This window comes from Petromyzon marinus, chromosome 27 (genome assembly GCF_048934315.1).
Source record: "Petromyzon marinus isolate PM22_M1 ecotype Great Lakes invasive population chromosome 27, UKy_Petmar_22M1.pri1.0, whole genome shotgun sequence".
NCBI classification, from domain to species: domain Eukaryota; kingdom Metazoa; phylum Chordata; class Hyperoartia; order Petromyzontiformes; family Petromyzontidae; genus Petromyzon; species Petromyzon marinus.
Window position 1 is genome coordinate 13,484,095 of NC_133693.1, and position 23,946 is coordinate 13,508,040.

At 45.4% G+C, this 23,946-nt stretch overlaps 1 protein-coding gene and 1 long non-coding RNA gene across 11 annotated transcripts in view; one reads left to right on the top strand and one right to left on the bottom strand.

The window, feature by feature from the left end:
• Nucleotides 1–988: 988 nt before the first annotated feature.
• LOC116946523 (uncharacterized) lies at nt 989–14,157 on the top strand. The gene is made up of 3 exons (XR_004403567.2): nt 989–2,169; nt 11,065–11,188; nt 12,295–14,157. It is a non-coding gene; the product is annotated as an uncharacterized LOC116946523 (long non-coding RNA).
• Nucleotides 14,158–15,224: 1,067 nt separating this feature from the next.
• Nucleotides 15,225–23,946, bottom strand: part of LOC116946522 (protein 4.1-like) — a 71,787-nt gene continuing 63,065 nt past the window's right edge. For 8 of the 10 annotated variants that reach the window (XM_076070148.1, XM_076070146.1, XM_076070153.1 and 5 more), the window contains 4 exons: nt 23,105–23,218; nt 19,868–19,948; nt 19,095–19,212; nt 15,225–15,616 (listed from right to left, as the gene is read on the bottom strand). In XM_076070148.1, coding sequence (XP_075926263.1) covers nt 15,612–15,616; nt 19,095–19,212; nt 19,868–19,948; nt 23,105–23,218 — 318 coding nt within the window. In that variant the 3' untranslated portion in view covers nt 15,225–15,611. The remainder of the gene's footprint in view (nt 15,617–19,094; nt 19,213–19,867; nt 19,949–23,104; nt 23,219–23,946) is intronic. The other 2 variants (XM_076070147.1, XM_076070152.1) reach the window with 2 other exon arrangements.

The window sequence follows — 23,946 nt, forward strand, 5'->3', positions numbered from 1 at the left end:
TTAAAAGACGCTATGGTTTACTTTATAATAGTTATAGTAATAGGTTTTACCCTTTTAACTGGCACAAAAAACTGACACCTTTATTCAAGGCATCATGTTTGCAATAATCACAACACAAGCAGTCAAATTGCAAATAAAAGACACAACTCTGATAATAATATGCACTGTCCTTGAATTTGATTGGTCCACACCCGAGACGGCTTTTCTTAGAGCCTAGTCTCCAATGGTGTTGGACCAGAAGACGCCAAAAGGCGTACAACTCAAAAACAGCACACTATCAGAGTATTGAGGGCTCGGGGTGAGCATTTACGTTATGAGACCTCCTTTGCCAGTAACAAGATATAGTAATAGATTTTACCCTTTAACTGGCACAAAACTGACACCTTTATTCAAGGCATCATGTTTGCAATAACCACAACACAAGCAGTCAAATTGCAAACAAAAGAGACAACTCTGATAATAATATGCACTGTCCTTGAATTTGATAAGTCCACACCCGAGACGGCTTTTCTTAGAGCCTAGTCTCCACTGGTGTTGAACCAGAAGACGCCAAAAGGCGTACCACTCAAAAACAGTGCACTATCAGAGTATTGAGGGCTCGGGGTGAGCATTTACATTATGAGACCTCCTTTGCCAGTAACAAGATATAGTAATAGGTTTTACCCTTTTAACTGGCACAAAAACTGACACCTTTATTCAAGGCATCACGTTTGCAATAACCACAACACAAGCCAAAAGGCAAAGGAGGTCTCAATGTAAATGCTCACCCGAGCCCTCAATACTCTGATAGTGTGCTGTTTTTGAGTTGTATGCCTTTTGGCGTCTTCTGGTCCAACACCATTGGAGACTAGGCTCTAAGAAAAGCCGTCTCGGGTGTGGACCAATCAAATTCAAGGACAGTGCATATTATTATCAGAGTTGTCTCTTTTGTTTGCAATTTGACTGCTTATGTTGTGGTTATTGCAAACATGATGCCTTGAATAAAGGTGTCAGTTTTTGTGCCAGTTAAAAGGGTAAAAACCTATTACTATATCTTGTTACTGGCAAAGGAGGTCTCATAATGTAAATTTATAATAGTTGGTAATTGGAGGCCTTTAGCGTCCATATACTAAATGCCTCTGTGGATATGTAAACTTTGACTTTAACACAGCTATTTCTGTCACAAGCCAATCCCTAAGTTTTTTCAATGCTAAATTCTCCTGCTTTGATATGTGAACTCCTTTTTCAAGGCTCGCCACGCCTCTCACCGAGCTTAAAAGACGCTGAGAATCTTAGCAGCGTTAATTGAAGCTCTGTCGTCCCGACAGTTCTGTTCTTTCACCTGAAGAAGGTTACTTGTGTTGTGGCCGAAACGTCGTGAGAATTTTCTTGTCTTATTTTATTTTATTATTTTATTCTCATTCTACGTGACTTTACCAAAAGAACCAAAGAAGATGAATCCTTGCAGTCACGAAAGCTTTAAATCGAAATTTAAGACGAGCATTGCCGATTCCTGAGTAGAAACGTCACGTGACACAATGGCATTGATTCGTGGAGAGGGATGGGAGAAGGCTGCCAACTTGGAAGTGGCATTAAGAATGTGCATGAAGAGCAACAGATCATTTACATGGCCTGGGATGGCTACGCTTGAGCCCAGTTTACGCGGTGTTAGGCAAATATCAATCTGTAGATATCCCACATCAATACAGCCGAAACTTCCATTGTTACTCAATTCTTGCGTACGGCAACATGCTCAGGAGCTAAACGTCGATGTTGGAGGTCTGATAGCCACGACAAGAGGGGTTCATGAGGGAGTTTGTCTAGTTTTGCAACTCAGTTGGACAGCAGGCTATAGTAGTTTACAAAATGATTTGTAATGATTTACCCTGATGCTGCTGATGCTGCTGCTGCCTCTAGACATATAAATGCCAGTGTTTGCTCACTGTGATTATGGAGCAGGGGACTTTGTCCTCGAAAGCAGGTAACCATTACACGACTGAAGGTTGCGCTTGCCAGAGAAAAACACAAGCGCGCTCGACACGTTGAGGCATCGAGGCATTGAGGGCGACATGAGGCTCCAGGACGCGTTGCTGGAGCTGCCCCTGTGGTCCTACTGGGTCTTCGTGTTCCTCCCGGTGTTTCTCCTACTCGTCTTGCTCATCGTTGTGTTGGATGGAAAGCTGAAGCGAGGTAGGTCATAACGCAGCCGTTTCAATACAGGGCAAAAAAGACGTTATTGTCTATTTGTTTGCGTTTCTCCCTTGTGATGGGACTTTGTAGGATGAACGTTGAGATTTATAAGGGCACGGGGTGGACCAATAAGGTATATAATAAGGTAAGCACTGATAAGGGATTGACAGGTATGTGATAGGGCGCTTTCGTGGTGAGCGAAGTATTAATGTAGGGGATGCTTTATTTGGAGATGGTCATTCGAGTACGCGTCTTCCTCACGCTTTCATTGGCTATGTTTTCCATATACTCAATACAGTCTTAAATACAATTTAACAAGCACACATAATAACAATAACATACTGTATGAACGATTTATGACATCCATTGGTATAATATTCACTTTATCTCTAAGTTCAGAATTTTGGTGTAGATATTAGTTCAGAATAACAGTTCAAAGTTCCGCAAATCATATTTTGAGGATTTTATTTGTCTTATCCCCATAGTTTTGCTCGATCGATACGTTGCTTATACACTTGTGTTGCCGAAAGTTTCATCCCTGCTTCTGTAAAATTTCGGACCAAACTACCAACACTACACGGTTTGATAGGGTTCCTTATACTTATGTGTGGAAGCTTTTGTTTATATCAGGGATCGGTAAAACAAGAGCCATGTTTTTTTTATATATATATTTCAAGAGACGTAATGCACTGTGTGGTAAATACGAGACGGTGGTCCTAAATAAATAATGTCACAAAGCGGCCCTTAATGAGCCCCATGCGGCTCCGGAGCCGCATGTTGCTAACCCCTTCCCCATGGTAAACCGGACTCCATGGTAAACTGGACTCCCATGGTGAACTGACTCCCTTGGTGAACTGGACTTCCATGGTTCTGGATTCCCATGGTGAACTGGACTCCCATGGTGATCTGGATTCCCATGGTAAACTGAACGACTTCCATGGTGAACTGGACTTCCATGGTCAGGGGTCGGCAACCAAAATTACAAGAAGAGCCATTTTCATTTTTCACTTCAAGAGCCGCACTGCAGTCCTTAAACAGCCACCGCATGTGGCTCCGGAACCGCAGATTTAGATGATGCTACCCGTGTTGTAATCTGGACAACCGTGAGTAGTAATGTGATCCGAGTCCATTGTCTCCAGTATACGCTACTCTTCTACACCTAAACGTACAGTATCCAATCCAACACAGTAGTCCAATATAAATTAATGTATATCATAACGCCGGGTTGCTATGAGGAGGGACTTGCCCCAGAGAAAAGCGACCAAATTTATTAAAGGGCTGCCCAAAATGCTGGCAATAAAAACCCGGAGCCGGGATTCTTGGTGTGGTCTGGGACATGTTTTTGTTGTTTTCCTGCCTTGCCCTAACTTTCATTTAGTGTTGAAAAATCGGCAGGAATGTATATGTAGTGTTCGATTTCACTCGGACAACTTCTGTCTTTCTCCGAACACCGCTTTATTTACAACTCTCAGTATGTCCTCCACATTCCACAGTATCCTGGTCGCCACGGCTCGCTCGCCGTGCTTTACTCGACTCGCTCGCCACCTTTGTCTCTCCACTCCCCACGATTACTTCGCTTACTCCCCACAATTACTTCGCTTACTCTGCCACTAACTTCTTCGTCTCCGCTCTCCGCTATCACCGTCGCTATGTTCTCTCCACTGCTAACTTCTTCGTCTTTGTTCACCGCTATCATCATCACTATGCTCACTCCACTGCTAACTGCTTCATCTCTGTTCACCGCTATCACCGTCACTATGCTCACTCCACTGTTACTGCTTCATCTCTGTTCACCGCTATCACCGTCACTGTGCTCACTCCACTGCTGGCTGTTCTCGTCTTCAGCTCCGCTATCGCTACGCTCTCTCCACTGCTGGCTATTCCCATCTCCAGCTCCGCTATCGCTACGCTCTCTCCACTGCGGGCTATTCTCGTCTTCAGCTCCGCTATCGCTACGCTCTCTCCACCGCTAACTGCTTCGTCTTTGTTCAGCTTCGCTATCGCTACGCTCACTCCACCGCTAACTACTTCGTCTTTATATTCTTAGTTTTTTCGGTAAAGTCACGTTGAAGAGAAACAACAAAATAATAAAATATATATAAAACAATAAAAAAAATTCTCACGACGTTTCGACCATAACTCAAACGGTCATCTTCAGGTGTGTCCGAGATATGTCTTTTGGTTTCTCCAATGTAGCTACTACCACAGAGGCACTTTAGTTTGTACATGCCCGGGTACTGTATGTCTGGAACAGCATCTTTTACAGATGGAACTAAATCACGGATTTTATGTACTGTGTTGAATCGGACCGCATCCGCGAACATAAAGCAGACTTGAAACACGGTAGGACGAACTCCTCTGCCGTGGCAGATCACTGTTATAATTCAGTGGGCTCACATGACATTGACTTCTCCAAGACGGAGGTTCTTTGCAAACCAACCGGCTACCATGAGAGATTCGTTCATGAGGCCATTCACATATACAAGCACAGAGACAATTTCAACCGAGAAGATGGATTCTGGCTTAGTAACCACTGGAAAGATGTTTTAAATCATTTCTGTTCTTAATTAATTGTATTTTTACGATGACCTTCAGACCGCAGCTCCTTCGCCAGCATTGACTCTTAATACCTCTCACACCACTGTTAATGGTATGGTTTTACAACATGGAGTATAATAGCGCCTCGCAGCTGTCTCTCTCCCCCTCCTCTGTTCTGACCATGGACGAACTCGTCCGTCTGAACGGGGCCCGTAGCTATCCGTGGTGCTAAAGTTGAGGGTAAGAATCCACCCATTTTTTCGCCATATAGCATTGTGATATATAACGACTTATTGTTGGTAGCTTAGCTGATTGGAGAATATAGAGTTTATTGATAACATTAAGGTAATTTATATTTTAGTTTTTTATTGGTTCACTATATAGTCCTGTGAATAGCTCAGATGTGTAGGCCTTGACTTCAACATAGTCATTTCTGTGACCAGTCACTAGCTAATCACTCAGTTATTTCAATGCTAAATTCGCCTAGTTATTTCAATGCTAAATTCTCCTGTTTGATTTGTACTAAGTGCCTCGATGAATGTGTATGCTCTGACTTTAACGTAGCTATTTCTGTGAGCAGTTACAAGCTAATCACTCAGCTATTTCAATGCTAAATTCTATGCTAATTCCATTGTCAAGGTGTGCCTCTGTGGATGTGTATGCTTTAACTTAGCTATTTCAATGCTACATTCTATGCTAAGTCCTTTAACAAGGGGTGCCTCTGCGGATGTGTATGCTTTAACTTTTAACATAGCTATTCCTGTGACCAGTCACAAGCTAATCGTTCAGCCATTTTAATGCTAATTTATATGCTAATTCCTTTGTCAAGGCGCTTTGTTCCTCTCACACAGCTTAAAGGCCGTGATCTGAACGTGGCTCTTTCACTCCAGCGCTGTCCTACCAGACAGTCTCGTCCCTTCACCTGATGAAGGCCGCTTGTGTTGTGGCCGAAACGTCGTGAGAATATTATTGTGTTATTTTATTTTATCAATTTATTATTTTATTCTCATTCTACGTGACTTTACCGAAAGAACCAAAGAAGATGAATCATTGCAGTCACGAAAGCTTTAAATCGAAATACTTCGTCTTTGTTCAGCTTCGCTATCGCTACGCTCTCTCCAAGCTCCGTCTCCAACTCCGTCTCCCTTCCACTCTGTCTTCCAAACTCTGTCTCTCAAACTCTGTCTCTCAAACTCTGTCTTCCAAACTCTGTCTCTCAAACTCTCCACACTTCAATTCCCCCTGTTGACTCCAAGCTCTCCAAACTCCAACTCCCGCTCCAATTGCCGACCCCCAATTTATCCATGCTCTCATCACACCCTAATTAATTAACCCGCGTCCCAACGGCACCCCGCGTGATCCGTACACCTGTTTCTCGCCAGACTTCAAGACGCCTCTCCAGCCCCGGCAACAGCACCAACCAATCACAGCCGTCCTTGGCTCTCCCAACCTTATTGCCCTCACATGACCTGTACTGTATTTGCTATCATGTAATCACACTGTTTCCACAACGCACCTTCGTACTCCACTACATTTATACTTACGCAATTTATACCGATACAGTATACCTTATATGTATTTATTTGTTTTAGTGACCTGCTTAACCTTACTCTATTCTGTACTCATATCGGGTTTGTTTTGTATTGTGCTGTTGTTGTAACTTGCTGACACGCCACCTACTGGACATCTGTGAAAAGTGGCTTTATAGCTCATCGGATGCCTCCTCCAGGATAAATAACGATTCTGATTCTGACCGTCGGAATCATCGGCCGCTGTGCCCGGTGTGTCGGGGGTTTCCTGCCTTCAGAAGGCTCGACATGAGAGTGGCCGCCGTGTGCGAAGGGACCCGAGTTATTGGCCACAAACGAGTGATCAATGATAACTCATAGTCGATTGATCGACTGAATCAACATGACGCATGACGCCATCTCGCAACGTCGCACAGCGTGCGCCGCGTAACATACTTTTTATTACACACTTTTTATTAAATGCCTTGAGTCTTTGGATATCCTCATATCTTGTAACTCAATTTTAACCCACTTCCCAATGTGGTATCGACTGCAAACTTGGTATACTTATGTCATACTGATGCCAATACTATATTCTATCATTAAAAATAAAATAATTTAAACATTTTTTACATGTTATGTTTCGGCTTGGAGTCTACTTGTGTACGCTCAACTCACGTTGGCTGTAATTGCCCACAGTCCCTTACGTTATGGCAAGCTTCGGGCCACTTCCTGGAGTCGTGGAGTACTTCCATTTCTAGTATGGTACATTTCAATAAAGCGCACTTATATTGAGAAGTACTTTGAGGTGTCTCTCACGAAAGGTGTTGACTTGTAGACTCTCGATGCTGTTCAAAATCCGAATCTTTATTTTAGACTGGAGGAGGAATCCGATGAGCTATGGAGCTATTTTTCACAGATGTTAAGTAGGGGTGGGTCGGAAAGCTACAGTAAGTAGCACGGTTGGGGGGGGGGTCACATATTTGTGAGGATGTGTGACGAGGGGGGGGGGGTTGAGAAATGTGCAACTTTAAATAAATATAGACAACAAGTTCTACTTAATTAAATATACTTTTTAATAAATTGTTCTCCTACAACATCAGAGTGCAGCGGCACATTGAATATGCACTACATTTTTAGGGGGGGCAGAGCTTTGTGATGTCATATTTTACGGGGGGGGGGGTCTGACTTTTTGTGACGCTGTGTGACGAGGGGGGTGAAAAATCGTCAAATATCTCGTGACGTCATTTATGGACGGCCCCGTTGACTACGTACGGTGTGAAAGAACTTCAACATACAGTTACAATACAAAACACAAAAGGCGTGCAAAATAGAGAAAAAGGGAAAGCAAGTCACGAAAACTAAATAATAAATAATGTAAGTACAAATGGCATAAGTACATACATTCATACTGATTGTTCAACAATAAATACAAGCTCTTTGGGTCTTTCGGTAAAGTCACGTAGATAGAAAAAGAAAAAAGTGATTTTTTAAAATTATATTTATACCTACATGACTTTACCGAAAGACCCAAAGAGTATGAATTCCTGCAGTTACAAAAGCTTTAAGTTAAGAAATGAATGCAACTTTGGACAAGGCAGCAAAACAACGAAGACCACACCAAGACAACACACACAAGTCCCTCAATACAGTTGCACATTAACATTGTAAGTTTCTTGTCAAAAGGTGCTAAGAATGCCACTTTGAAATAAGGACATCAACTTGGAAGTTTGGAACAGTATTGCCAGAACGTAATTGTCGAGATCACAAAAAAACCACGAGATATAGTGATGAGTAGGGTACGTGTGCAGCAGGCAGATTGGAGCAAGGCAAGTGTGGGGGCTAACGTCCAGCTCCCCGCTCCCCATGAGCGCGCGGGGCGCGACGTCCACCCCCTCCACTCCCCACTCCTCCTCGTCGGCCGCCTCTCGCTGGGCCCCCGCCGATCAGGTGATCGGCCCCCCCGCACCAGCGCCCTCTCTGAGGGACATATCTGAACGGCTGGCTTACACACGCTCAAATCACACCACCACACAAACGAACGCGGAGGCGTGCACGCGCGCGCGCGCCCCTGCAGGCGCGTTTTTTCCCTCACAAAGCTGGCATTGACCAAAAGGAACGGCGGCGGTATGAATATCTATAGGTAGGCATGCTTCCCCAACGGCCAGCGCTATGGCCCAGGCGGACCTGGCAGCGTAATGCAAACGCGGTGCAAACTTGCTGCGTAAAGCGCGCTGTGTAAACACGCACGCAAGCGCTTACTATCGCCGAGGTTATCCCACACACGCCGAGCGCTAATCAACAGAACCAGCGGCGGTATGAATATGTACACCTACACCCCCCCCCCCCCTCCCCGTGGATAAGCCTTAATCTGCTGTGCAGATGCTAATGCTAGCGGAAAAGGAACGGCGGGGATAGGACTATGGGGCATGCCTCACTGTTAACGCTATTTCTACTGTGTAAACGCGCGGCGTAAAGCGTGCTGTGTAAACACGCACGTAAGCGCAAGCACGCACAAACGACGGCGGCTGTATGTGCTGCAGTACAGGTGCCTCACGCGCATGCTTAAATCACTCACACTGCACCCACGTTGCAGTCCTGCGCTCGCGCTCACGCTGGGCACACCGTCTCTCCACGCAGACGGACGCGCCACACACAGATCACAGAAGCTACGCCGAGGTTCTGCCCACACACACAGAAATCACACGACACCGATATTCTGTACTATAGTTTATTAATGGCGCCAATACGCATTACCCGGAGGAGGAAAAGTTCGCGAGGAGAGCCGAGCGTAACCGTGCCTATGAACCCAGCTACTCAAACGTCCTAACACATACCTTGAAAGTGGACTCGCTGCGTCCCATGGACGCTGAGAGAGTCGGAGGGAGGAGGATGAGAGAAGACTTGCCCAATCACTGTCTCGCAGCAGCACTCGCTGGCATCACACGGATGCTGTGAGTGGCTTGAAGAGGCAGGACGGCAGGCAGGGAGTGGGTCGTGATAGCCTGGAGGTTGTAGACAACTGAACTAATCGTCCTGGGGCTCCCACCTTTATACTCTAAACTTCAAAGGCCCAGGGGGCGTCGTGCAGTCAATCACGCGCCCCGCCCTCACCTGGAGCGTCCGTCATGCCCCCACCCATTTTCCCCTGCTCAGGGTTCCTTGCTCAGGGTTTCTTGCTCAAGGTGCCTAATATTCCACCCTCCATCCTCCCCCTAATGTTGTGTGTAACTCATTGCGGTTGGCCCAAGGAACCTTTTCTTTTTGCGCTCATACAATTTTAAGCCAATTTAGGGGCACCGCAATGTAACCTGTCCTGTGGGGGTCGGCCAATCTGGCACCGGGAAACCGCGGGACTCTCCCCCTAGGGGCCCTTTGGATTAAAACCCGATGTGCCAGGCAACCCCCCGCCAGTACTCTACGTGGGTGCACTGTGTGCGGGTGTGTGTTTAGTGCGGGGGTCGGGAGGGAGTCGCGGCGCTTGCGGAGTTGCTCCTCGGTCGTGGTACCACACAAGCCACCATGACAGCATAGCTGTCAGCCCATAAGGTTTATCCCATGTTCTTGTACAGGGAAATTGAGTTTTCAGGTACATACGGCATACAACCGTTTCCACCACCACCCGACACAGCCAGCTAGTAAGGGTTGTCACGTAAACAGAACATGCCAATTCGTCACTAGTACAGCACGTCGGTGTGTTGGAGAGCCAAGCCACAGCATTTACAATCTGAGTACGACGTTTTGCCAGTAATTACTATCTTAATCAGGCGACAGCCAGAGCTAGTTGTAATTACTGGCGAAATGTCGTACTCAGATTCTAAATGCTGTGGCTTGGCTCTCCAACACACCGGTGTGCTGTACTAGTGACGAATTGGCATGTTCTGTTTACGTGACAATCCTTATTAGTTAGCTGTGGCGGGGTTTAACGACACATTTATATATTTACGCGATCTAACCCAAAAAAACCTCTGTTATGGATATTGGTCACGAAAGCATACGTGTGTAGTGTCTAGTAAAATCACTCAATCGGACACGTTGTTACAAGTCACCTGCTTACATTTTATTACCCTATTCTTGCACCAGTTGTAGGCACTCCTATATCTGTCTCTACGGTCACTTTTGTTAACCAACTTCGTTAACACCTCGTTAACCTCCCTGCGGCAGCTCTTCCTCTTAGCCCCTCCGTACTCAGCTTTGCACACAGACAGCAGCTCACACAGAGGCTCACACACAGCAGCGCTCACACAGAGGCTTGCACACAGATGCGCTCACACAGAGCTTGCATACAACAGCGCTCACACAGAGGCTTCGCTCACACAGAGCTTGCACACAGCTGCTCTCCCTCTGCGCTGCTGACCTCGCCTACGTTCCCTCAGACCCACTCGCTCGTCCGATCCGGGCGGGGGCATCAACCATCATCCACCCGGAAACTCGTGAGGGTTGAGGACCGTCCCTGGCTTGAGCGGCAGCAGCGAGATGTCTTCATCTTGGTCCCAGAACCCGAACTCCCGCTCCGCTCTCACGCACCCCCTTATATCCTCCTCCCAATTATCCAGCTCTCCCCTTGTGTCTCTTGAGAGCCAGACAGGCTGGCGCCTCTCAGGCCATCAATCACCCCTTATCGCACCTCTCCAAGGCGACAACTCCGGTGCCAGCGCACAACCCCGGGCCGACCCCATCTGCAACAGATTCTCCCGTTAATGAGAACGCACACCTGCCTGCCCTCGGTTGCCCTCGGCCAGCAGTGCGCACCGCGTATTTTACCACGCTACATGTGTTAGATGGATAAATGTTCACCAGACCGATGTACAAATGTACCGTTCGGAATGTGCTAACGTGTCTTTTACAGAGGGTGAGCTTCCCCAGCTGAAGCCGACGCTTGCTGAACTACTGCAATGGGAGATGGGAGTCCCGTTATCAAAGACGGCCTGAGACAATCAATAGGAAAGACCCCTAAATCATCCCACTCACGTGTAAGCACTGCACTGGTAAATGTGTACGATGGATATGCCTGCCGATTCTCAAGTCATCAGACATCCAAAAAGACCGAATCCTTCATACATGCTAGAGGCCGACCGAAACTGAATTTCTGGTTTCGGTCAAAACCGAAACTGAAAGTTTAACTACACTTTCGACCGAGACCGAAACAGAAAGATATATAACCGAAGTTTTCCGAACACAAGATTTATGAAATGTCATGATGTAATGCTACTTTAATTAAAACGAAATCTAGAACTAATCATTCAGTGCCTGCAGTAAGAGTCGCTAAATATAAAATCTTTAGGTGTTACTTAACAATTATTTCCAAACAAGCGAATGTTGTAGTTAAGAAACAACAGTTTTTCCGCATTCAGCCAGACAGGCTGCCGTCTGTTGACCGGTCGTATCTACATTAGCAGACCATGGTTGCGGCTGTAACCTCGCTCCCAAGCTGCTGCTGCTGCTGACATATGTGTGTGTGTTTGTGTACGTGTGTGTTTGTGTATACGTGTGTGTTTGTGTGTACGTGTGTGTGTGTTTGTGTGTACGTGTGTGTGTGTGTTTGCAGCCTATCGCATAGGATTGCCTAGCACCGACTGACCGGCCGATAGGCAGAGTGATAGACGTAGCACTAGCGTTACATTCTAAAAATAGATCTTCGGTTGACGAATGACGAACGAAAGTCAATATCAGTTTCGGCCGAAACCGAAACCAGACTGAAAGTTAAAAATTGACTTTTGGCTGAAACCGAAAGTATGCCAAAAAAGGGCATTTGGCAACTTTCGGCGCCGAAACCGAAACAGAATTTCGGTCAGCCACTAATACACACAGAGGCGTGGACTGGTCCTCCAGTTCAGGTGTGTAAAAACACATCTACGGTATATTCCCTGGTAAATATCACAGTAGTAACAATGATTGGGGTTTAAAGGGGGAGGGAGGGGAGACTCGTTCCCCGTCCCAAGAGGAGGCGACATCTATGCAAGTCTCGCCGTCTTTAAACTCGCACCGTCGTCCACCAACATCCATCGACAACACTCAACGGACCCAACCAACGTCCTGCCGTTGCTGCAACTCTCCCCCACCCTCCTCCACCCTGCAGGCTGCAGAGCTCGAGGAGTAGAAGGGGGCAGGAGTCGGTGGTGGGCCCCAGAGGTCCGCGAAGAGAGACAAAGGCAGTGTGGGCGCCACTGCGGGCCCTGCTGCGTCCGTGCGAGCCAAGTCACTGACCTTCACTCGTCTGTGTTGTTATTTGTTTGTCGTCGTTGTTCAAGGTTTGTGTAGAATCGGAATCGCGAAGCTTTCCCTCCGTAGTGCTTACTTTAATTGCACTACCACGCGCGGTTTAACCCAATGACTCAATTACCAGTCCCAACCCAATGATGTTACCGGCCACAGGCATCACCACCGCGCCGAGGCATCATCTCCTGTCGCTCCCTCTAACAGCACAGTACACGTGGCACCACTTCCACAACCTGCCAATGTGCTGCGGGCATCCCCTTGGCAGGTTACCACGGCCGTGTAATCTACCGAAGGTGAGAAATATCGACGTCCCACCCAAATAACATCCAATCGACAAATGCCCCCTCCATGTATACTCAGTGTAACAACACCGGTCGGCCCGCTCTGCAGTTCTGTATAGTATTGTGGTGCCACGATGGGGAGATGTTAAGTGCCTCACCTGCTATGCAAGAGGTCGTGGGTTCGATCTCGACCCTGACGCCTGTATATCTGGAGTTTGCATGTTCTCTACGTGGTCGCGTTGTCTTTTCTCCGGATCCTCCTTTTTTCTGTCAGCATTTGGAAACGTGCGTTTAGAGTATTTGGTTGCGAGAAATTTCCACGTGATAAGCCACTTCGTTGAGCTATCCTTTGTGGCCAGGTCGTTTCTCAAAAAGAGCTATATAGCTCAGTGGGCCTTACCTGGTAAAATAAAAAAAAGTTTAGTTTTTAGGATTGCAGTATCTTCGGTTGTGGCTGTTGGGCCCACAAAAATGTTACTTGTTCACCCCTGGTGACTTCTCATTGCCCCCTGTAACCACATCACGTCTCTCTGTGCTGAGCAACCCCCCTGACACTGGGCCCAATCCAACCTTCAGAGTTCTTACACTGACCATCAACCGCTTTCCTAAACACGTCTTGCTTGTGTGGTCGATTGACCTCTTAATATTGCCATGATTTCGTTCTTGATGATCTTCATGAACAATGTGTACACGTGCGATAATAAGCGAATGGGGTCTGTAATTCGAATCAGTTTCGTGTCACCCTTGTGCAATGGGAGGTATCGCTCCACGTTCGAGGCGTTGCGTCTCTGTGCACGCTTTCTCCATTGCGGTACATTCCACACAAATCGCGATAAGAGGCACCTGACAATTTGAAAGTACTGTGCTTTGTTGGATTGTGTGAGACAATGTGTTTAAATTGTAACTTGTACAACGCATGAATTGGTAAAATAATAGGCAGTTTCAAATATTTACACTTTTACAAAAAAAATTTCAATCCACCTTTCGTTACGGAACCTCGTGTAACGCGAGACATGCGTTCCGGAAAAAAACAACGCCTAAGTCGAATCGCACTATATGAAGCCTATTTTTCTATAGATATACATGTTATTAGCACAGTTGGCTATGTACGGTGTGAAAGAAGTTCAACATACATACGTTACAAGGGCGGATGCATTACCGAATAATTAAACATTGAATTATTTTAGCCCTGCATTTCCAAAATACATATAAATGCAATACTTAATAACATTGCAACAACATACTTAGTAAGGAGTTTAATTACACGTAATAGTAATCAAGATGACTTAATGAGTAACTTCAGGGCTTCTTGAACATTTCCGTGGTCTGCTTCTACTCAGAGCTCCGGCGGCTGTGCCCAGCCCGTGACTCTGGGCGCTGCCATGACGCGGAGGCGCCATCAGAAATATTGAAAGAAAAAATAAAACATTGTATATGAAAAATGGGGTTTTGTCATTTTCATGAGCGCGTAACTATGAAACCCACAGCGTAAGTGCGAAGCTTGTCCCTAAAAGATGAATCGCGTAACTACGAATTTGCTTTCCGGGTCGGTTCGGGTCAGGGGAGAGCGGTCCACTTTGCGCGAGGGGGACGCCTGGATCCCACTCTGTACTGCTGCTTTTTATTTCCGCACATCTATGAAAAGTGCGCACTAAAATATATATATAACCCCCCACCGGTTTCATCGCGAACACTGCCTCATGGTGATTTTATTTATGAGAATAGGTTTTCCCCTTTTATCTGGCAACAAAACAGGTGTTAAGTTGTTAAAACACCAAACTAAAACCTTTTACAAGGAATCATGTCTGCATTAATCACAATACTTGTGGTCAAAATGCAAACAAAAAAACATACTCTGATAATATATGCATTATCTTTGAAACTGATTGGTCCACACCAGAGACAGCTTTCTTTTGAGCCTCGTCTCAAATGGTGTTAGACCAGAGGACGCCAAAAGGCGTTTGCATTCTGACCACAAGCATTGTGGTTAATGCAGACATGATTCCTTGTAAAAGGTTTCAGTTTGGTGTTTTAACAACTTAACACCTGTTGCCAGATAAAAAGGGAAAAACCTATTCTCATATTTTGGTACTGGCAAAGGAAGTCCCATGATGATTTTATTTATGTTACGGTCATTGTAAGACATAGCCCTTCTGACTCTGCAGTTATTGCTGTTTACTCCAATTTTAACGAGTTCATCTCACGGGGTAAGCACCCATAAGCTTTGAATATGGGGAACATGTAAGCCCACGAAATGCAGTATGTTTTTGTTACTCCGCTGTGTTGTTGTGATGAAGCTGCCGATTCTTATTTGTGTTTGTGCGCCATTACAAATGCATTCCCTTATGTTTGACGCCTCTGAGAGAGGCACACTGCCAGCGTGTGTTCTCCACTGCTTAAGGTCACACAAACATTTGACGTTGCCTGTTTAACATTTTCAATGTACCACGTAATTTACATGTACGGAGCATTTGAGTGTTCCCGATTGTAAATACTCAGGACAACTGTCAATAGATATACTGCATATTTTATTGGAAGCAAAAGTTTTTAACAAGCCTTGGCATATGTTGACGTAGCGTGAACCACAAAAAATTGCATACAATATGTAAATCAAAGTGTTATATAAAAAAAAAACGTGTAAGATACGGATTTATTTATATTCTAAAATGCACTCATCTACTTCATTATAAACATTTTTTTTAGATTTTAATTTTATAAAGTGTTTTTTAAACTGAAAATTACAAGTTACCCCCCCCACCCCGCCACACTATAACTACTCATCCTCCCGTGCAAAGCGTCGAGTATGAAGCCCGGAGTTTCCAACCCGCGGGACGGCTCCCAACAGCCGCGACGCGATCGCCGGGGTGCTGTCGTCATGATCCATTCCCTCCATCACTCACTCTGTGAAAAAAAAGATCAAATAAAATGCACAGTTAACTTCTAGATTTGAAGCTTTCGTGACTGCAAGGATCCATACTCTTTGGTTCTATTCGGTAAAGTCACGTAAAAGTATAAAACAACAAAAATAAAAATAAAATCTGCTCAACGATGGAAGTTACTCAAAAATTAAAAATTACCCTACCAATAGCCTAGCGATAAAAACCAACAAGATCATCACAAGTTCGACCTCCCTAATCGACCCAACTAAACGTCCCTCCCTAAAACCTTCTGCTGCAAGACCCCCTAGATTCTATGGTCTTCCCAAGATTCATAAAGAAGGCACCCCACTACGACCCATCGTATCCACGATCAACTCCCCTACCTATAGACTAGCCTGTTTTCTGGCATATACCTTGCTGCCTTTCACTGGCAAGACCGCCTCAGCAGTACTTAACTCAGCCCAATTGGTCTCTATGGTCAAAGACGTTGTACTGTCCCCTGACCATATCCTTGTCAGCTTCGATATGGTCTCTTTGTTCACCAAGGTCCCAGTACCTGATACCATTGAAATAATTGAAAATTTGGTCCAACATGGACTAGACCCCGATAAACCTGCACTGGTTAGGCACTGCCTCAACAATACCTACTTTACTTGGAATGACTCATTCTACAAACAAAATGAGGGTATCCCCATGGGATCCCCCTTGTCACCAGTGATAGCCAATATTTTCATGGAGAAATTTGAATCAGACGCCATCCAGACTTCCACCCTCAGACCTTCCCTGTGGAAGAGATATGTAGACGACCCTTTCGTCATTTGGCCACATGGCCTCCCGGCTTTGAACCTTTTCCTAGACCACATTAATTCCAGACACCCCGCCATCAAATTCACCATGGAAGTGGAGAAAGATGGCAAGCTGCCATTCTTGGATGTTCTGTTTGAGAGGAGACCTGATGGCTCATTGGGACATTCTGTCTACAGGAAACCCACCCACACAGTTTCCTACTTGAAACCTGATTCCCACCACCACCCGACGCAAAATAATTATCTCATCAAAACGTTATACCACAGGGCTCATTGCATTTCGGACCAACACCACCTGACCAGTGAATTAAAACATGTGCATCTGGCCCTCACAAGGAATGGATACTCTGACCGTACCATCCGCCAAGCTGTTTCTTCCTCCATACAGAAACAACCACTTGATACTCTGATCAAAACCATCACACTGCCATATATAGCAGGCGTTACTAAAAAGATCTCCAAAATTCTAAACAAACACAAGATCCTGGTCCGGTTCAATACAGTACACAAAATCCGTGACCTGATCCCTTCCGTGAAGGATGTCATTCCTGATTTACAGTACCCCGGAGTTTACAGATTGATCTGTACCTGTGGTGACTGCTATATATCGGGGAGACCAAACGACATGTCTCTGACCGAATTCGCGAGCACAAATCAGATTTGAAACACGGCAGAATGGATTCTTCTGCCGTAGCTGATCACTGTTACAACGCTGTGGGTGATCACGATATAATTTTCTCCGATACCAAGGTTCTTTGCAAACCCACGGGTTTTTATCAGAGATTTGTTCACGAGGCAATTCAGATTTACAAACAGACACAATTTCAACCGAGAAGATGGTTTCAAATTAAGCAACCATTGGAAAGATGTTCTAAATCGAACCAAACATTAAACTAATTTTCAATGGTACAGTATATTTTTTTCAAGTAGTGGTATCCCAAAGTTTCACAGCTGCTTAAATTCCCTTTTCACACCATCAATATGTAAACTCCCCCTCCCCCACTCGCCGGTCTGCACATGTTCCCCCTCTCTACACCGTTCACCATGCTAAGTCCGCCAATTAAATGCTAATTTTTATGCTAATTCCTTTGTCAAGGCGCTCTGCTTCCTCTCACACAGCTTAAAGGTCGCGGTCTGAGCTTGGCTGTGTTCACTCCAGCGCTGTCCTTGAGACAGTCTGGTCCCTTCACCTGATGAAGGCCACTTGTGTTGTGGCCGAAACGTCGTGAATTTTTTATTTTTGTTGTTTTATACTTTTACGTGACTTTACCGAATAGAACCAAAGAGTATGCACAGTTAACCTTCACGCAATCATCGCCTTCAAACATAACCTAAGCTCGCTGTGTGTGCTCCGTGTAGTCTACATGCATGGCCACTTTACATTTATATCGTGACATTGTACCGTGAAGAAGAAAACACCCAACATCTCAAATTGTAAAAAGCGAGTATTTAAATATGAATGATAAAGGGGACATCATAGTCAATGTCAATGCAACATTTCAGTATCACAAACACGCTAAGTCTATCTCTCTGATTCACAGTCACACAGGCATTATTCCTGTCTAAAACACCCACCTTTAATGAGTTGACCTTTAAACTCTTCCAAAGTAGTGCACGAAGGCTTTCGCGGCCAATATTATTCATAGTACAGTTTGTGGGTTAGAGTGCGTAAATAGAAATGTGTTGTTAACCCACTGCCACCCGACAGCCAATCAGTAAGGTTTGTCACGTGAACAAAACAATTCTGAAAAATCGCCTGATGAAGCTGGTCGTAATCACCAGCGAAACATTGTACTCAATTGTACATTTTGTGGGTTTACTTTCCATCACACAGATGTGCTTAAGTAATGGCCATTTGGTACGTTTTGTTCACGTGACAAATCTTAATAATTAGCTGTGTCGGGTGTTGGTGGCATAACGACATACCAAGTCTTGTGATCTCACAACCTCCTGGTTTATGTACATTACGACTGCAGTATTTTCAGCCTAGGTCTATCAAAATTGTGCATAATATGGTAATAAAGTCCTACATAATACCAGTGCCACATCTCAGTAGAAATCAATTCCTGCTCCCTGAACCCTGATACCAATTCCTGGAATTTCCAGGTAGAATTTTCTGCAGAAGTGATCTGGCCTAAGAGTTTTCATTCGCCACTTTTTGCAGAAGGTTCACAGTGCTATTCCAGCAGCTGCTCTGGTTAATACTGCAGGTGCATGAACCAAAAACATCCATGCTGTCTGCTTCATAGTGGACGTTAAAGACGCAACTTGAGGCCATTCTGTGCCAACGGCATGATCCACATTTGTCAAATTTGAAATATTACCCGCAAATTACTCAATTGGGATAGAACACAGTAACCATCGCCCCCTCCTGAAAAAAAATTGGCAGCAACATCCTGAAAAAAAGACATGATACTCAGGCTTTCCTGGGTAAACAAGCATAATAATTATTAGGTGTGTAATGGACATTTGACAAAGAGTTAGGGTTGTAAGCCAGGTCTCTTTCTGGTTATATTATCAGCGTTTCTTCACAAGATGTCCATATGCGGCAGCACAGCTACTGTTGTGTGTGGTGTTTTACGATGCCTTGCACGGATGGAGGCGTTATAACGGTTTACCCACAAGGATACAAGAAGATTCTGGCCCTTCCCGTAATAATGTCCCAGCATGGCTGTAGACTTTCTGTGGACCTACCGGGCACTGCGTTATCCCGGTCATCCTCCACTACTTCGCTCTCCTTATGAACGACCACTCTGGTGACTGACATTCCTGGGTGCTGCTTCTTTGCTTCCTTGATGGCCTCAACTAGGGCCTACACAAAATGCAAATTTAAGTTAATGCGTTTCAAGAACGGTGTTCATTCGGTATATATACGAGTAATCACCATATTACTCTGCCCAAGTTCAAGCCACACGTTATACACATTACGATCCGTGTATATGATCCAATTACCACACAAGTCCTGTTGGTTTCTTTCTTCCAGTGCCTGAGCAATGCTGGACACATCTGTTCATCTAGTTCTGAAGTCACTTCAATAGGCCTCATCTACACCAGATGGCACACATGTATACGTGTCCTGCAAACACAGTGTTCGTGACATGACAATATAAAACAGATTTCTAATTCTCAGAACTGAAATCTGCCAAATTAGATTCGAAAGCAAATTCAGTACAGTATCACTTTTTTGTGAATTTGTTTTGACAGCCAACCTGAGAACATCAACTCGGCGCAGTGAGAACCCAGTTTTGATTCCAGGATGCTGAAACTACGATTCCCGTGCAGGAACTAAGCGGTCCTGGCTCAAGGCTTGACTTGAAATAAGCTCCTGAGCCATCCAGCCACAGCTTACCTGCGTATTTCCATTCTAGAGAAATTGAATGCTTTCATTTAGACTTCTCCCACAAGTATAAAAAAACACAATTCCTTGAACAAGGAATGAAACAGAGTTACAATGTTTTTTGTTGTACCTGATCGTGGTCCATTGTTTCATCTCCTGCAATCACAATTCTTTTTTCAATTCTTGTTTCCGAAATGCCATCTTTCACAATCTGTAAAAACGACAGACATAAAATCCAGGTGAGCTTTGCTAAATAATACATTTCATAAATCGAATTATTCAAAAACATAAGTCTGTAGTAATTTCACTGTAGGGGTTGATGTCGCTGGTTGTAACTACCGGCGAAATGTCACAGTACTCGAACTGTAAATGTTGTGGGTTTTCTCTCCAACACGCCGGTGTGCTGTACTAGTAACGAATTGGCATGTTTTGTTGAGGTGACAAAGCTTACTAATTGGCTGTGTCGGGTGGTGGCAGGTTTAATTGCACATTTATATATTTACCCGATCTAACAGTAATTTGTGGGTCATTTTCTAATAAGTCAAATTTGGACTGTAGTGGCGGCCAGCGCATGACAGCCCCCTCATATGAATGATAACACGGGATCTTAAAACGTCCACTGTAAAGCGGGCAGTGCCGAGTGCTTTATGGTTAGTACACCCCGCAGCAATAGCCTGGGGTGGCCTGGCTATTGTTCAAACCATGGGCCTCTGCAACACAAGTGTTGAACGAAAGGTGCCGTTGGACCATGTCAATGCCCCGTCAACAAAACGTTCCAAAGTAACAAATTGCAATTTACAGCCGGCCTGAATGACAGCGAAGCTGATGCACCAACAAACAAAGACAAAGATCCCCCGTATAGCTTTAATAGACTGTTTGGGCAAGTGCTGTTAGCGAGCACCTATGAAGGCCTGCACGGTACACGAGGGGGTGGGTGGCCAACACCACACCCGGCCGTCTTTGTCTCTTGAGTGGCGATATTTACACACCGCACCAGGTACTCATTTGAGGCTGAGTCGACCGAAGGGAGGGCCAGGACTGGTTCAGATAATTGTCACTGGTGATGGCCGTAAGCGGGAATTGAATTTGGATGGCCAGGTTCGTAGTGCAATATGCTAACCGCTACACTGATGCACCGCGCACTTTGTCACATGTTACTCTGCCGATTGTAATGGCCTCCCCCAAATCCCATAGCTGCAAATTTACTAAAATTCAAAGTCACTGGTGAAATTTCCATATTCCGATGGTATAGGAGCCAGTGTCTCCAGGTTAACACTGCCCACATGGGTTGCCCCTAGCAACGCACATACGATCGCCACAAATTTTCTTTCGCCTTACACATGCAGCTAAAACACACCAAACACGTACATTCTTCACTGTGCAATGTCCTCTTCTCCCCAACACACTCCAATGATACCCCAAATGCGTCCTGAAACTACTATAGAGCCCCTACATATCAGTATTATAGCGCTTACATCACATTATTGTCTCGTTGCTGGGGGGACCGGCCCAGCCCCCAGCCTGCCAAAGTCACACCTCGATGGGCTGGGAAATCTAGGCTAGCCCGGGGGCTTTGCACGGGACTAGGCCTCACCACGGCACTCTGTCTGCTTACTCCTTTGTGCTATACATTCCATATATACTGCTATACAGTCCAGCATGTACTACTGTAGTGCTAGCAGGTACCACCACAGTCACTATGCACTGCTGTCATCATAGCAGGTACCACCACTGTCGCTTGCCCTGCTCTAATCATAGCAGCTTACACCACAGTATGCATGCACTGCTGTAGGGAAAGCAAGTACCACCACACTTTGCACTGCTGTAATAATAGCAGGGACCACCACAGTCACTATGCACTGCTGTAGTTAAAGCAGGTACCAAAGTCCGTATGCACTGGAGTAGCTAAAGCAGGTACCACCACTGTATGCACTGCTGTAATCATACCAGCTACCACCACAGTCAGTATGCACTGCTGTACTGATAGCAGGTTACACCACAGTCACTAGCCACTGCTGTAGTGATACCACGAGCCATCACAGTCGGTTTGCACTGCTGTAGTTTAAGCAGGTACCACCACTGTCCGTGCGCACTGCTGTAGTGATAGTGCATACCGTCGATGTGTGTGCGTAAGTCCATGTGTGTGCGTGTGTAGACAACTACTCTTTTTTAATTCAGTTCTTTTCACAATAACAATATCTGCGTCTAAGTCCATGTGTGCGTGTGGGTCGATGTGCGTGTCTGCGACGATGTGTGTGTAAGTCGATGTGTGTATGTGTGTGAGTCAATGTGTGTGTGTGAGTGTGTGTGAGTCGATATGTCTGCGTGTTTGTGTCAGTCGATGTGCGTGTGTGTTAGTCGCTGTGTGCGTCGCTCCATGTCAGTCAGTGTAAGTACATTTCTTTCTGTGTGTGTTTTGGTCCACGTGTGCGTGTGAGTCCATGTGCGTGTGAGTCCATGTGCGTGTGTCTGTACGTACGTTTGTGTGTGTGCGTAAGTCCATGTGTGTGTGCCTCTATGTGCGTGTGTGAGTACATGTATGTTTGTGTGGGAGTCTATGTGTGCCAGTCGATGTGTGTACGCAATGTGTGTATGTGTGTGCGTCGATTTGTGTTCATTTGTGTGTGTGTAATATCTATGTATGTGTGTGTGAGTCGATGTGTGTCTGTAAGTCGATGTGTGTGCGTGGATCCATGTGTGTGTGTAAGTCCCTGTGTGTGTCTTAGTCGATATCTGTGTCTTTGTAAGTCCATATGTGTATTTGTGTAGGTCAATGTGTGTGTGAGTCTATGTACCATCGGACACTCCACGCGACGCTCACAACAACGAGCGGAGCGCCGGCTGCTAAAGCACAGCAAGTTGGCACAGTAGGGGGCACAGGTGCTGCATCAGCCAGTCGTCTCAGTCAGTCGACCTGTGGCATCTGGCTCTGCCCCGTGACCTCCTGCCAGCGGGCGTTCGACACTTCACGTGGCCTCAAGTTGCACATAGCCTGCCACAAGCATTGTGGTTACGTCACCGCCACTTAGTGGCGAATGGCGGCTGTTATTGAGTCTATGTTTGTATGTATGTGTGAGTCGATATGTGTGTGTAAGTCTATGTGTGTGTGTGAGTCCATTTGTGCGTGTAACTACATGTGTGTCTAAAGTCGATGTCTGTGTGTGTGAGTCCATATGTGTGTGTGTGCGTGTAAGTCGATGTGTTTCTATGTGTGTGGGTCGATGTCTGTGTGTAAGTCCATGTGTGTGTCTGCCTTTTTTGCCCAGGCAATGCCGGGTACTTACCGCTAGTATTATATTTATAAGAATATATAAATCTAAATTGTATTTCGATTGCGTTGGAAGTGCAAAATTGGCAATTGCCTTACCTTGGTGATGTGCGTCGTAGTGGATGTACACACGGACTCCGAGGTGATGGTCTGGGCACTCATCAGTGTCCCCGCCTGCCCCTCAGCAATACCCTCGCTCTGTGCAACGTAAAACTGTTCATCAAGTCAACGTGTGGAGAAAATGCAACGGTCGGTCGTGTTTCCTGGGTATTGAGAATTCCCCCCACCCCCCCTCATGTTTAAATTGCACAACAAGGAAACCGCGTTGCTCTTTCGTACTCCTCGCGAATGCCTGGGTCGAAGCACTGCGTGCTGGACATCGTTACGACACACATAGGCTAACCACCACCACGCTTCACACCCTACTCACCTGTAATTGAACCCATTCATTTATAATTAACCACAGCTTTGGATGTATGTGCCAAAAGTCCAGGTATCCCTTGATTTACGAAAGGGATGCAGTTCTTCAAAAAAGACGCGTAAAACGAAAATTTGTAAACCGGAACGGCTTTTCCCATCGCTTTAACACTAAAAATGAGGGATGTTTCGGACAGTCATTCTAACTCTACTCCTAAACTAAAAATATACACCTACATTACTTTTCACGATCCAAAAAGAATAAGGAACATACATATTAAAACAATTGAATACTAGAGAAGAATAGGATTTTTCCCCTTTTTTCTGGCAACAAAACTGAAACCTTTTTTCAAGGATTCATGTCTGCATTAATCACAATACCTGCAGTCAAAATGCAAACAAAAACATACTATGATAATATATGCACCAATTGGGTCGAGGCTCAAAAGAAAGCCGTCTCTTGGTGTGGACCAATCAGTTTCAAGGACAATGCATATATTATCATAGTATGTTTTTACTGGCAA